At 39.5% G+C, this 15169-nt stretch overlaps 1 protein-coding gene across 3 annotated transcripts in view; it reads right to left on the bottom strand.

Annotated features, from left to right (window-relative positions):
* PDSS2 (decaprenyl diphosphate synthase subunit 2) overlaps positions 1 to 15169 on the bottom strand; it is a 293765-nt gene that overhangs the window by 15462 nt on the left and 263134 nt on the right. The window contains exons 8-9 of one of the 3 annotated variants that reach the window (XR_006717453.1): positions 14351 to 15068; positions 12325 to 12410 (exon numbers count right to left, since the gene is read on the bottom strand). The exons of 1 other annotated variant lie outside the window; for it this stretch is intronic. Coding sequence is in view for 1 of the 2 variants with exons in the window: in XM_045499185.1 (XP_045355141.1) it covers positions 14910 to 15068 (159 nt within the window). In the remaining variant the exon portion in view is untranslated. Of the gene's footprint in view, positions 1 to 12324; positions 12411 to 13199; positions 15069 to 15169 lie in introns of those variants that run through there. One more of the 3 variants, XM_045499185.1, reaches the window with a different exon arrangement.

Genomic DNA, 15169 nt, shown 5'->3' on the forward strand with positions numbered 1-15169 from the left:
ATTCTTCTAATTAGAATTTGCAGTCCACTGCTCCTTTACTAACACTCTATTTTACTTGCTTGTGTCATCATTATAAAAACATTATTTTCCTTTACTGAGCATTTATGAGTGTAGTGATAGGGCATTTGGGCACTCAGCAGCCATTTTACTAGTAAGCATGACTATCCTCATTTATATAAGAAAGCTAGAAGAAACCTGGGGAATTTGCCTGATACCACATTTAATGGAGAAGCTAGTATTTGAACGCAGATGTGTCTATTCTATTTTTTATATCCCACTGCCTTCAAAGAGAATGTGATCCCAAGAAGCCCACCTTATCGTGGGGAAGAAACAAATAATCTCACTCTCTGGCCATCTTTGTATCTAAGACAGTGCTTTACACATAGTAACACTTAGTAAATGTCCATGAAAATAAAGCATAAATGTATCTTGGTTTCTTGCTTCTTTTTCTGTTTATGATTTCCAAGTCAGGAGACTCGCAGTCTGGTAAAACAAAAAAGAAGCAAAGAGGACTGTTTGGGAAAACACAAATTCGGAGACAAAACAGAAAGAAGAGAACAGCTACCATTACAGGTCATCAAAGTGATGGGTCCCCTTATGTGAAGAATGTCCATTACAAGCTAGGGTTACTTTCATTTTGCACTCTTTATTTTTCTGATTAATTCAATAAAAGTTTGAAGCAATTCAAAAAATGTAAAATGTAATATTAGTACTATTTTCTACTTCCTGTGCTCAGTTTTAAAAGGCTGATGTTAAACATAATAGAACAAGCAACTATATGTAATTGTAGAAATTATTGCTGGGAATTTGCATATGAAACACACACCTTTTACTGCCTCTAGTTGGCATTGTTAACTAGGTTATAAATAGCACAGCTGACACACTGCAAACAGAAAGCGCTTTTTGATGGGCACTTGCTATGAATGGAAGAAGTGTTCAAACACAATGTTTAAGTTGGAAAGCTTTCATTAGAACTAGCCGAGGGGGAAAATGGTTTATTTCCTAATCATAGCCTTGCTTAAGAATCCAATCATATAGAAAGACTTATGGTAAACCTTTCTAAAAACAGATATTTATGCTACTATTTGGGTAAATAAGTGATACATCCAGTCTATAAACATATTTTAATAGTGTTGATGGGCACTTTTAAGAAAATCGAGCTGCTCCCTTTGGGTTAAGTAATCTTAGTGTGTATATACGGTGAGGCAAAGGAAGTAAAAAGACTAAGATACAAAATTGGAGAGTGCCATTTGTATTTATTTACACCACTAGGGCACTTGGCTGAAATCATTTACTGGAACTTGAAATTTTAAAAACTACTTGAAAAGCTTTAACTACGGAGACGGAACGGAAAGATGCCATTCATTTTGACTGACCATAAAAATGACAATTAATAGGGCAGTATTTTTGCTGATGTTTTATAATGCTTAAGGGCAAAAATTCAACAAAGTTACTATGAGGGCTGCTTCAATCATCACAAGATGTAGGTACAGAAACTAGTGATGACTTTTGCAAGTGACAAAGCTAACATTTGCAGACATCATTCTATTTTTATGGACTGTGATCCTTTGGTTTTCCAAAGTTTTTTTTTTTTTTTGTTTTGCTTTGTTATGGCTGTAAAGCAACTATGACACCGAATTTTGATGCTGAACTACTCATCCAGATGACAGGAGAGGTGAGGGGGCTAGGGACAAAATTTTCTTCCTACACATTTGTTTTTAGGCATCTATATTTGCCTTAGTGCCTTGATACCATGGTGATAGCTTAGCAACAGTAGATACAAAGTAATCTGTCAGGCCAGCTTCTGATCATAAAAAGTTGGCAGGTAGAGTACTGGGGAAAAAAACCATAAATGTTTAGGTGTTTAATAGTTTAATCAAAAAGAGATTTGCTTTCACTACTACCTGCTCTTGTCTAGCTTTTCATTATATATAGGAAGAGATGAGAATCTAAAAAAAAAAAAAAAAAAAAAAAAAAAATCCCAAACAAACCCCTGTGTTACAACTGAAAAGACAAGACAAAATTTAAACCTTTTCTTTTTTTTTTATTTAAACCTTTCTTAAATAGGGAACAAAACCCCCACATTTTAGCCTTTTTTAAAAAGGAACTAATGATGACAAAAGTACATGAAAAGTGTTTTGCAAAGACATTTCAAAAGGATTTTTTTTCTTTTTTAATATTTTTAAGGTTTATTTTTGAGAGAGACAGAGTGTGAGTGGGGGGAGGGGCAGAGAGAGAGGGAGACACAGAATCTGAAGCAGGATCTAGACTCTGAGCTGTCACCACAGGGCCCGACATGGGGCTCCAACTCACGAACCTGAGATCATGACTTGAGCTGAAGTTGGATGCTTAACCGACTGAGCCACCCAGGCACCCTCAAAAGGATTTTTTATACTAACAGCCATTCAATTTCTGTCGATGGCCATTAGAAGAACAAAGTTACATAAAATATAAAGATCTTTGTACCAGCAAACTTGGATGACCCAATAGATACTGCCATTTTTTTTTTTAATTTTTTTTTTTTTTTTCAACGTTTATTTATTTTTGGGACACAGAGAGACAGAGCATGAACGGGGGAGGGGCAGAGAGAGAGGGAGACACAGAATCGGAAACAGGCTCCAGGCTCTCAGCCATCAGCCCAGAGCCTGACGCGGGGCTCGAACTCCCGGACCGCGAGATCGTGACCTGGCTGAAGTCAGACGCTTAACCGACTGCGCCACCCAGGCGCCCCTAGATACTGCCATTTTTAAAGCCAACACACCACACGATGCCTTTCATTATCTTTTACTATGATAATTTATATGTAAAGCAAAGAAAGTAAAATCATCTGAAAGAAAGAATGTAAAACTTGGAAATGAGTAAATATAAAATCACCTTGATTTTCAGGGCTATTGATTTTTTTGTAAGTTTATTTATTTATTTTGAGATGGGGAAGGGGCAGAAAGAGAGGGAGAGAATCCCAAGCAGGCTCCATGCTGTCAGCACAAAGCCCGACGTGGGGATTGAACTCAGGAACTGTGAGATCATGACCTGAGCGAAATCAAAAGTCAGACGCTTAACTGACTGAGCCACCTAGGCGCCCCAGGGTTATTGATTTTATTTCAAATACCGGCAAATGGTAAAATATAAGCAAATAGTTGTTAGCTGGTTGAACAGAGATGGCAAATAGACTTCAATTTGTGTGCTGGCTCTGATATATTAATAGTGGCTGCCTCGTGTGCTGTGTTAAGGAGGATTCTGAGGAGTCTGAGGTGGGAGGGAGGGAGATTAGAGGGTAAAAGACTTACTAAGTGGAATGTGGGGTGTGGAAAAGAAGGAGGGTGAGCACAAAGCACTCAATACAAACTTTAAATTTAAGTCTTACATTTTCTTTCCTTTATTTATATATTTATGTATTTATTTTTTAAAGATTTTATAAGTAATCTCTATACCCAATGCAGGGCTCAAATTCACAACCCGGAGATCAAGAATCACCTGCTCTACCGACTGAGCAAGCCATACACCCCTATTTATTTATGTGTTTAAAGTAAGTTCTATGCTCAACACGAGGCTTGAGCTCACAACCCTGAGATCAAGAGTTGCATATTCTACCAACTGAGCCAGTAGGTGCCCCAAGTCTTACATTTTATACTAAAATAAATGCAAACCTTCCATTTAATTCCATAATATATGTATTTTGTATGCCATAAAAGTTTAGGTTTTTTTATGTTTTTATGTATTTTTGAGACAGAGAGAGACAGAGCGCGAGTAGGGGAGGGGCAGAGAGAGAGGGAGACACAGAATCCGAAGCAGGCTCCAGGTTCTGAGCTGTCAGCACAGAGCCCGACGTGGGGCTCAAACTCACAGACTGTGAGATCATGATCTGAACCGAAGTCGGACGCTTACCGACTGAGCCACCCAGGCGCCCAGTATGCCATAAAAGTTTAAAAAATCATTTGTTGTTAAGCATTACTTAACTTTAACTTTGTGGGGAACAAAAAGTTCTTAGATAATATTATGCATGTTCATTCTGTGACTTCCCACAGTATCTGGCAAGCTGCTGAGTATCCTTGGGAGTCTCTGTACCCCACTTAGTGAAGCCCACATCTAGAAGATTGAGAGAAATAAAAATGTTTAAATTTGTACATGATAATGTAAGACTCAGAGAAGTTAAGTAACCTGCTTGTCAATGGCAGACATGGGATTTGAAGATTCTAAAGGCCAATTTCTTTTTATTTATTTATTTATTTCTTTTTTTTATTTAAAAAAAATTTTTTTTTTTTAACGTTCATTCATCCTTGAGACAGAGCGAGACAGAGCATGAACGGGGGAGGGGCAGAGAGAGAGGGAGACACAGAATCGGAAGCAGGCTCCAGGCTCCGAGCCATCAGCCCAGAGCCCGATGCGGGGCCCGAACTCACGGACTCACGGACTGTGAGATCGTGACCTGAGCCGAAGTCGGACCCCAACTGACCGAGCCACCCAGGCGCCCCTAAAGGCCAATTTCTTAACAAAGATTCTATCTATATTCCTCCAAAGACAAGTACCAGGATTCCTTGGGATTCAGGGTTTGGTATTAAATTACTATTCTGTAAAAACACTTTGGAGGCCACAAAAGACCATACAGTAACTAGTAAGTTGGCAATTTCACTATTGCTTTAAAAAAGACAAGCATGGTTTCTGTTTGGGGTAATGGAAAAGCTGTGGAAATAGTGGGGGGTGTGTGTGTGTGCCTGGGCAGCTCAGTCAGTTGAGTGTCTGACTCTTGATTTCAACTCAGGTCATGATCTCACAGTTTGTGAGATCAAGCCCCACAGTGAGCTCTGTGCTGACATTGCAGAGTCTGCTTGGGATTCTCTCTTTCTCTCTCACTCTCTGTGTGTACCCCCCTCCCCCAATAAATAAATAAACATTAAAAAAAGAAGAAAAAGAAAATCATGATTCACAGATTCAAGATTAATATTGTTATGATGGCAATTACCTAAAATTATATCTATATATTCAATGTAAGCTCTGTCGAAATCCCATCAGGTTCTTTTGTAGAAATGGATAAACTGCTCCTAAAACTTTTATGGAAATGCCAGAGTGGCCAAAACAATTTTTAAAAAGAACTCAAATATAAATGGGGAAATCTGAATAAGATTGATGGATTGTATCAATATCATATCCTGGTACTGTATTATGGTTTTATAAGATGTAATCATTGGGGAAATTGTAAAGGGTACATGGGATTTCTCTGTGTTATTTCCTATAACTGTGAATCTACAATTATCTTAAAAATAAGTTTAATGAAAAAGAAAAGTTGGAGGACTTACATTTCCCAATTTTAAAACTTAATATAGAGCTATAGTAATCAAGACAGTGTGGTACTGCCTTAAAGACAGACATAGAAATCAATGGAACAGAATTAAGAGTTCAGAAACAAACCCTTATATTCATGGTCAAATGATTTTCTACAAAGTTGCCAAAGCAATTCAAAGAGAGAAAGAATAGTCTTTTCAACAAATGGTTCTAGAACAGTTGGATATCCACATACAAAAAAATTACTTTAATTCGCTCGTTTTCAATGGGGTGATTTGGGGTTCCCAAAGGAAGAGTACATTTGGCAATGTCTGGAGACAATTTTGGTTATTACATGGGGGCAAGGATGCTACTGACATTTTACATTTAGTAGAAACTAGAGATGCTGCTAAATATCAAACAATTCACAGGAAAGACCCCCCAACAACAAAGAAGGATCCAGCCCAATGTGTCAACAGTGCTGAGGGAGAAACCCTGATATAACTCATACCATACACAAAAACCAATTCAAAATTAGTCATAGACCTAAACTTAAGAGCTAAAGCTATAATACTTTTAGAAAAGAGCGTTGGAAACCATCTTTGTGACTTTGGGTTAGGCAAGGATTCCTTAGATATGACACCAAAACATGATCTACAAAAGAAAAAGCTGATAAATTGGACTTATCAAAATTAAAGACTTTTGTGTTTCAAAAGATACCATTTCAAAAATGAAGTCAAGTCATAGACTGGGAGTAAATACTTGCACATCATATATTTGATAAAGAGTTTGTGGGGTTCCTGGGTGGCTCAGTCAGTTAGGCATCTGACTCTTGATTTTGACTCAGGTCATGATCTCATGGTTCTGTCAGTTTGGGCCCTGTATCAGTGCAGAGCCTGCTTGGGATTCTCTCTCCCTCTCTCACTGCCCCTACTCTGCTCTCTCAAAATAAATAAATAAACTTTAAAAAAAAAAAAAAAAAGAAGCTGTATCCATAATACATCAAGAATGCTTAAACTCAACAAGAAGACAATAATGCAATTAAGAGATGGGTAAAATGTTTGAACAGACCTTTCATCAAAGAAATATGAATGGTTCATTTGCTCATGAGAAGATGCTTAACATCATTAGTCATTAGGGAAATGCAAATAAAAAATCACAATGAGATACTATCTCAGTCCTACTAGAATAATTATAATAAAAAAGGAACACCAAGGGTTGGCAAAGATGTGAACAAATTGGAATCTACATGTGTTGCTGGTAGAAATGTAAACTGATACAACTAGTTTGGAAAATAGTTTAGCAATTTCTAAAATGTTAAATATAAATTTACCATAAATTTTACTCTTGAGAATCTACTCAAGAGAAATGAAAACTTAGGTCCACACAAAGACTTGTTCTTGAATATGCACAGCAGCATTATTCATAATAGGTAACAAGTAGAAATAACCCAAATGCCAATCAACTGGTAAATAGATAAACAAATGTGGCACATCCCTATAATGGAACACTATTGAGCAATAAAAAGGAACAATGATTAATGCTACCCCATGAATAAACCTCAAAAACATTATGCTAAATGATGGAACCAGTTAAGAATATTGTATAGTTTCATTTACACAAAATGTCCAGAGAAGGCAAATCTATAGAGACAGAGAGTGAATTCCTGTCTGCCCAGGGGTTGACCGCAAATGGGCAGAAAGGATCTTTAACACTGAATTGTGGTGACACTTTCACAACTTTGTAAATTTATAAAAGTCATTCTAATTGTATAACTAAACCAGGTGAATTTTATGGTATGCAAACTGTACTTCAATAAAGCTGTTTTAAAAAAAAAAATGCAGGGGCGCCTGGGTGGCTTGGTCGGTTAAGCGTCCGACTTCAGCTCAGGTCATGATCTCACGGTCCGTGAGTTCAAGCCCTGCGTCGGTCTCTCTGCTGACAGCTCAGAGCCTGGAGCCTGTTTCAGATTCTGTGTCTCCCTCTCTCTCTGCCCCTCCCCTGTTCATGCTCTGTCTCTCTCTGTCTCAAAAATAAATAAACATTTAAAAAAAAAAAAAAGAGGAAAAAAAATGCAATTAAAGCAGTTCTAAACTCCAAAAAAAAAGAAGGAAAGAAGGCTAAAAGGAAAGAGAAGCATGGTATAAAACTGCACAATTACGCGCAATTACGAACTTCGCAATAAATTGATCATAATCTATTTACACAAGTGTAAGTTACAATGGAATTCATGATATAAGGTGGGGGACATCATCAAAATGCCTAGAAAGTGAGAAATAATGCAAACAGTAAAATTACAATGATTAATTTAAGGAAAGAAAGGTTGCAAGAGTAGCTTAATTCTTTGAGAATGATGTTCTCTAGGCTTAAAAAAAAAAAAAAAAAGACCCAAACAAAACAATAACAAAATACAATAAGCTCATACTGTTACAGCATGAAAGATCTGAGTCAGATAAAAATTATTTTGTTTCCCTTTGAACGAACCCTAGGAGTTTCCTTCTCCCAAGGTCTCTATAGGGGAAGGAAATTTTCCCTTCTTCTCTTCTAGGTTCTTTGGTTGGCCCAATAATGAAATTGGCATAAGGGAGATTAACAGGAGAAAAGCAAATTTAATTTCATATGTACAGGAGCCCATAAAAACTCAAATAACTGACCAAAGAAAGGAGCTCTTATACCTTTTAGACAAAGAAACAATGAATTTGTGAAGAACTGACAAGAAAAAGAGGTTTGGGGTTCAGGGTAGTAAGTTAGTAACAAGATTTGTTTATATAGCCTTCTCAGCCCTCAATTCCTCTCTCTAGTGATAAGGATGTCTCTCTTCCTCCTGGTAGAGGAAGGGTACCTTTCACAGGGGAGATGTATTTCCTGTTTTCAGGAGGACAAAGGAGGGTCAGAGGGTCCTTCTTGCACTGGCTGTTTCTCAAGTAGCTTTAATTCAAAATAATCAATACGCCAAAGTGGCACAGTTTTGGGTGGCTTATTTTTTATTTCCCTTCACTTTGAAGAAGCAAAGATGGCTTCTCATCTCCTATAAAATTGTTTCTCTGTCGTCTTTGCCAAGAGCAGAAGGTATGACTGTTAGACTGAGGCCCTTCCCTTCTCTAAGAGACGGTGAACTTCAGTGGGAAGGAAGAAGTCATCATTTTGCGGGAATAGGAACCACCAAATGAAAAAAATTAATAGTTCAGGTTGAAGAATTTTAAAAGAATTTGTTACATAGTTTTTTGTTTTGTTTTGCTTTGTTTTTGTTCCACAGGTTTAACCTGCTGCTATGGAGAACTGGCCAGGGCATTATTTTTCCAAGTCAAAGACTTTCTTAGTAGAACATTAGGAGGCTTCTTATGGAGTATTTACCACATTCCTATTCATACCAGAGAAACCAACCAGTAATAGAAATTCAGATACCTTGTTTAGAATTTAAGCTACTTATTAATAATGGTTGTGAAGACTGCAGTGTCATGGAGAAGTGTTTATGTTCTGTGAAAACAGCAGGACCCAAAGTTGAATTTATAATGAGAACTATGCCAAAAAAGATATGCATGGTAGAAAAGGCTGAAAGATACATAAATGAAATGGTGAGATGATTATGTTGGCATGGTGAGATTTTGAATGATTAATTTTTTTCTATTTTCTGAAATAAAAAAAACAACAACAGTGGTTATTTACTGAAATGTGTTCAAATCTCGCACTGGGCGTAGTGCTTACTTAAAAAAAAAATTTCTTTTAAAGGTTGGGGGTGGGGGTACCTGGCTGGCTCAGTCTGTAGGGCATGTGAGTCTTGACCCTGGAGTTGAGTTCAGGCCCCACACTGGGTGTAGGGCTTACTTAAAAAACATTTAAAAAAATATGTTCAAAAAGTAAAATCTAAGCTACTCCAACAGTGAAGGCAGTGATGAGCCCACTTGTTTGCTGACAAGATGCACAGTGGTGGGTACTGTCAGTCTTGGAGATGAACAGATCAAGTTGAAGGAAAGCTGATGTAGCTTTTCCATGAAGATGGTCAGTGTCCCCAAAAAGAAAGGATAAAAGCCTGAAGAACTTTCTCTTTCTACAGAAAAGAAAGAAATAAGATTCCTCCAGCAGGGGAGGCTGAAAACTTAGCACTTCAGAGCCCCAAGGGCAGGCTGGGTGAGCTAAAGAAAGAGGTGGATCCCGCCATCAGTTCTGGTCCCCCTGGACTCTTCCCAGGTGACCCTTATTTTTCAGTCACCTTTAGAAGTATGTTATCTCCCGGGCTCCTGGGTGGCTCTGTTGGTTAAGCGTTCAACTTCGGCTCAGGTCATGATCTCATGGTTCAGAAGTTCGAGCCCCGCATCAGGCTCTGTGCTGACAGCTCAGAGCCTGGAGATTGCTTCAGATTCTGTGTCTCCTTATCTCTCTTCTCCTCCCCTACTTGCACTCTCTCTTTCTCAAAACTAAATAAACATTTAAAAAAATAATTAAAAAAATAAAATAAAGCTGAAATCTATGGGGGAAAAAAAAAAAGAAGTATGTTATCTCCATAATGGAAACGCAGGACCAATTCTGAAAGAATAAAACAGTTAATTTGAGGTCAGGACTGAAGGTAGGGAAAAGAAAGAGGCAAATGATTATTCTGTTAGATCGCTTTGTACTTTTAAAAGAGAGTGCAAATAATTTAATTATTACTAGAACAAGATTAACAATAATTGAAACTATTTATAATAATGGAATGACCATTATGTCCTCTCAGTTAAAGGAATTAAAGAACCAACCCAATTCATTTCTGCCCTTTTGTACTTTAACAAAGGTGTGGCCTGTGTTCTCTACCTTGAGAGGCAGTCATTACGGATTATAAAGATAAATCGTAGAGCTTCCATTGGTCAGAAAGGTGATCTTAGCAATAGGATTTCAAAGTGGGAAAACAAATGAAGTGGCAGGAAAGTATCTTCCAGAAGCTAAGAACTCTAGGAAGGAGCTTGACAACTGTTTTCTGGAAAACAAGGTTCTTTTTATCAGTGATGAACTGGCTGATTAGAGTCTCTAAAAAAAAAAAAAAAAAAAAAAAGTATACTTTCACTGCAATTTTGTTGATTACACACAATTCCCCCCAAACTTGCTTGCCCAAAGAAGGCCATGTTACAGCAATTTGTCAGGATTTGAAAAAAGATCATCATGGATTATTCCGACTACTTTCTGGTCACGAGTTTAATGTGTGGTAGATACTGAGCCTAAAAAAGCCCTCTATCTTTTTGGAGCATTTCGTACTAATGTATGTATACGTCTTTTACCTCAACTTGTAGTGTCACCCACATCCTGGGCCATAGCAATAATACTGTCATGGGTCAGATAAAGTCTCAAACGTTAGAGAATGAGACTTGGACCAGGCAAACAATGTCATTGATAATTTATTTTTAGGTGTGACCAGATAACCACATTATGTGAGCAAGAAAAGATGAAGATTTAGTGTTATCATTAAGTAAAACTTACAACAAAGTTTAATGATCATCATGAAATGAATCTTCTTTCAAAGAAGCATGATGGCAAAACGGTTCACTATTTAAATCGGTATCTCATTGATACTGTTTTTTTAATGCCAGAAAACAGTTTTTCTAAGTTGGAGAGTTTAAAAGAAAAAGACTTGGTGGGGCAGGAAACTGCTTTTAAGTTTTTGAGGAAATAGAATTTAAATGTTTATTGTTCTTTTTTTTTTTTTTTTAATGTTTTATTTATTTTTGAGAGCAAGTGTGAGCTGGGGAATGGCAGAGAGTAGGGGACAGAGGATCCGAAGTGGGCTCCTCACTGACAGCAGCAAGCCCATGTGGGGCTTGAACTCACGATCCGTGAGATCATAACCTGAGCCGAAGTTGGATGCCCAACTCACTGAGCCACTCAGGTGCCCCTTAAATGTTCAAAAAAGAAAGTCTCTAGGGGTACAACTAAGAGATGTGTCAGGTACGGAGGGCAGTCAGGGTGGGGGGAACAACCTACACAGAGGTGGGCCAAGGGCACCAAGGGAGCCGGGTGGTTGGGGTAGTGACATGGCATGCCATGGGAAAGTCTGTGCGTGGGGATACGGCTTGCAAACTTCACAGAAAGGCCACCTTCTGTCAGAAGTCTGTCTCACTGTTGTGCAGTAAGAGACCTGATAATCTGTCCAACAGATATTCTCGGAGTGTCTAAAGCACTGGCACTGGTCTAGGTGGCGGGGACCTGGTAGTTAGTGCATGACCAGCTGCAAGGGTTCAGGAGTTAGCAGACTGTAAGAAGGTGTAGTTGGTAAAGTTAGGAGGAAAAAAGTGTAGGTAGAAGGATAAAGAACACGAAGGGAGGAATTTCATTTTAGGGGATAGGGAGGATTGAGCACATACAGCCAGCAGGGGAGACACTGACGATTTAAGAATGGGGCCATGAGGGGCGCCTGGGTGGCGCAGTCGGTTAAGCGTCCGACTTCAGCCAGGTCACGATCTCGCGGTCCGTGAGTTCGAGCCCCGCGTCAGGCTCTGGGCTGATGGCTCAGAGCCTGGAGCCTGCTTACGATTCTGTGTTTCCCTCTCTCTCTGACCCTCCCCCGTTCATGCTCTGTCTCTCTCTGTCTCAAAAATAAATAAAAACGTTAAAAAAAAATTAAAAAAAAAAAAAAAAAAGAATGGGGCCATGAAGGAGGCAGGAAGGCTACAGGCTCGAGATCTTGGAAAGGAGGAAAGAGAGGCAGAGGAAGCAAGAAAGAGGTGCTACTTGGAAGACTCCGGTGGGGAGGCGGGGAGTGAGGGCAGGCCAGGTGGTCAGAGGCGATCCCCTCGGCCTGCTTCTCCATCGGTAATGGGGGGTATGCTTACCTCCAGAGCGTGACTGTGGGACTCAAACAAGATGGCCTGCACTTGGGGCCCTCGCTATCGCAGCCTTTACACACTTAACAAAGACTGACAGGAAGGAGAGTGTGGGTGGTTTCAGGAGCCTGAAGTGAATGAGGTTTGGAGGGGCCAACTTGCAAGTTGGGGGGACCAGCACAATGCCCAATGAATGAATTCTTCCCTCTAACAAGAAACTGGGGATGGGAGGCGATGGAGAGGGGGTCGAGGGGACATTCCGAGGCCAGAGTCTTACCTAGTCAGCAGAGCCTGCACCCAGGAGACAGGCCAAGGGGAGTGATTAAAGCATGTCTTGGTGCCCCACATTTCTCCCTCAGCTGCCTGAAATTATAAGGACGTAAGAGTTAACAAATATCCCCGAAGAAGGGGCATAAAGAAAGAGTGTCAGTATTTAATACTGTAGGGTTAATGAACAAACCTGTTAGGTTTAACAAAAGCCTGCCAGGACGCTGGGAAGCGGGAACTCTGCTGAGTCTGAGTACAGAGGAAGGGCTGTCAATCAACGCTGGGGGCGGGACGCCCGAGCCAGGGAGATGAAAGGGAGGTAGGAAGGGTCCCAAAGAAAGCAGAAAGGCAGGTGTTGAAACAGAAGAGTCCAGGATTACATGCCATACAAAGGAGAGCTAGGGACACTTTAGGCCCTAAGCTTCGAGGCAGTTTAGGAAGACGTTTGCCGTAAAGTTTTATACATTCCTTTATAGCCTCCCCCTGGGTTTCACCTCTCCTCCTCCCAGAACCTCACTTAGCATCTTTGTTATCCAGAGTCAGAAATGGCAGACTGTTTTTTTTTTTTTAAGTTTTTTTATTTAATTTGGGGGGGGGGGGGAGAGAGAATGTGTGTGTGTGTGTGTGTGTGGGTGTGTGTGTGCATGAGCAGGGGAGGGACAGAGAGAGGGGGAGAGACAGAGAGAGAGAGAGAGAGAGAGAGAGAGAGAATCCCAAGCAGCCTCCACACTGTCAGCACAGAGCCTGACACGGGCTTGAACTCACAAACCATGAGGTTATAACCTGAGTAGAAATCAAGAGTCAGAAGTCTAACCGACTGAGCCACCCAGGAACCCCAGAAACGGCAGGCTTTTAGAGAATAAAACAAAGCTGGAAGGGACTTCATACATTCTCTCATTTAATTTTATTTGACAGACGAGGAAGTGGAGGCTCAGAGGGAAGTGACTAACTCAAGGTCACACAGCAAACCAGCTGCTAAACCAGAATGAGAAGAGCCCTCGGGTCCCGCCTTTTGGTACCTGACCAGCTGCTTAGTAAAACCTACCGCTCTGTGTAAGCTCCTGCACCTCCAGAGAACACGGAGCACGGCTCCTCCTTTGTGCAAGTTAATGATTAAAACCTACTCTATCTAAAGCATCTAACCATAGTTACTAATTAAGCCAATTTCTGTGAGAAAAGACCATTTCAGACAGAAGAATGTTCACTTTTGCTAAATCTACAGGCCTTCAAATTATAGTAGCATAAACAGTAATTACAACATTTTAAGAATATTAAAAAAAAAATCATAATATGATACCTTAACCTCTGTCACTCACATTTTCTCTTCATTGCATACCACATGCGGGGTCCTGATAAAACGGTTTTGTAACTTCTAGAGGGAGGAATTAAACTAAAATAACTTCACTGGATGTTTGAGTGAATGAGGTAATAAAATCTGTTTGCTGTGTTCACTGTCTCCAGATAGGGCTGTGATTACACCACATAAGGAAGAAAGGTAGCTGAGTCTCAATCTAGATCATTTATGTAAACTCAGCCTTCTTGTCAACGGTGTTCTCAGATTGCATGCACGCAAACCGCAAAAATCATCTCCTATGAACCACACAGAGACAGTGTCTGATTGCAGGCCTGGGAGGTTGCCTATATTTTCTCTGTAATTGGAAGTCTGTGGTCCAAGACCAAAATTTGACATTCTGAATTAAAAAAAACAAAAAAACAAACAAAAAAAACCCACACCAGTATATTCCCCAGAACAACGGTTCTATATCTAATACTTGTAAAAGTTAAAGGTATTCTCTATACCAAAATATTACAAATGAATACAACATACTTAAAAAAAGTTTGGTTCTTTGAAATGTGTTTGAAGAATATTTGGTCTCCCAGAAGGAAACAGAAGCCTTCCTACTACAACCAAGTTAACATTCGAAAGCATTTTAACGTCCTAACTTCGAATATTTGGCATTATGTTTTTCAGCAATTTTTCCTAAAAAAATGTTACAAAAACCATGAAGCGCCAAGTATATTCATACTGTACTTACAAATGCAGAGACATAATTGCAAGAAGACAAAGCACGTTTTTTTGTTTTTGTTTTTTTTTTCTTAATTACTGAACGACCCTCCATTATGTCAGATTGGTCACTAGTTTTTGATCTGACAGTCCTCTCCGGCTGGCAGTGATAGTGTTTCTCTTGACACCTGCAGCTTCCAGCTTGCTCTGTCCTCTCTAGAAAGAAAACCACAGGCCACCGCCCTGGCGCCATCCCTGGCTCGGTCCAATCAATAAGGACTTATTTCCTGTCCATTTGCTGAGGTCACAGGAGCGAATCTCATTAATTATTTCTGCTACTGCAGCCTCAAGTGTGCTTCTGGCGTGACAAGTGAAAACTGCTTGACCTTTTTTTCTTCTAATTTTGTTTGTAGCAGTTCCAAAAAGAAGGCAGTATTCATTTAGCAATGTGATAAAAGGAAGGAAAAAAAATGTATTATGTTTTTAAAGTCATTAACACATTTAGTTATTTCATCATGAAAGCTCTCCCAATCACCTCATTCCCCAGTTTTTTTTCAGCTAACGAACAATAGTGTCTTTTTAATTTGGTGTCACGAAAATCTGGTCACAGCAAACACAATGTTTTCTAAAGCAGATCTGGCCTCCGAGGGAGGAAAGCTCTCCAGGGCCTCCAGTGCCTTGTTTCCATGGTAACGACACAGGTCAATAGCTGAAGTCACACCTTTGCCAGCTTTGATTGTTTCTCGCAACTGTTAAGAAACAAATGCACAATAAAAGTCAGTTTTCGAGGTACCACAACTAAATTGGGGAGGGGAGGTGGAAAACAAAGAAGGGGGAAACAAAATAGATT

This window comes from Leopardus geoffroyi, chromosome B2 (genome assembly GCF_018350155.1).
Source record: "Leopardus geoffroyi isolate Oge1 chromosome B2, O.geoffroyi_Oge1_pat1.0, whole genome shotgun sequence".
NCBI classification, from domain to species: Eukaryota; Metazoa; Chordata; class Mammalia; order Carnivora; family Felidae; genus Leopardus; species Leopardus geoffroyi.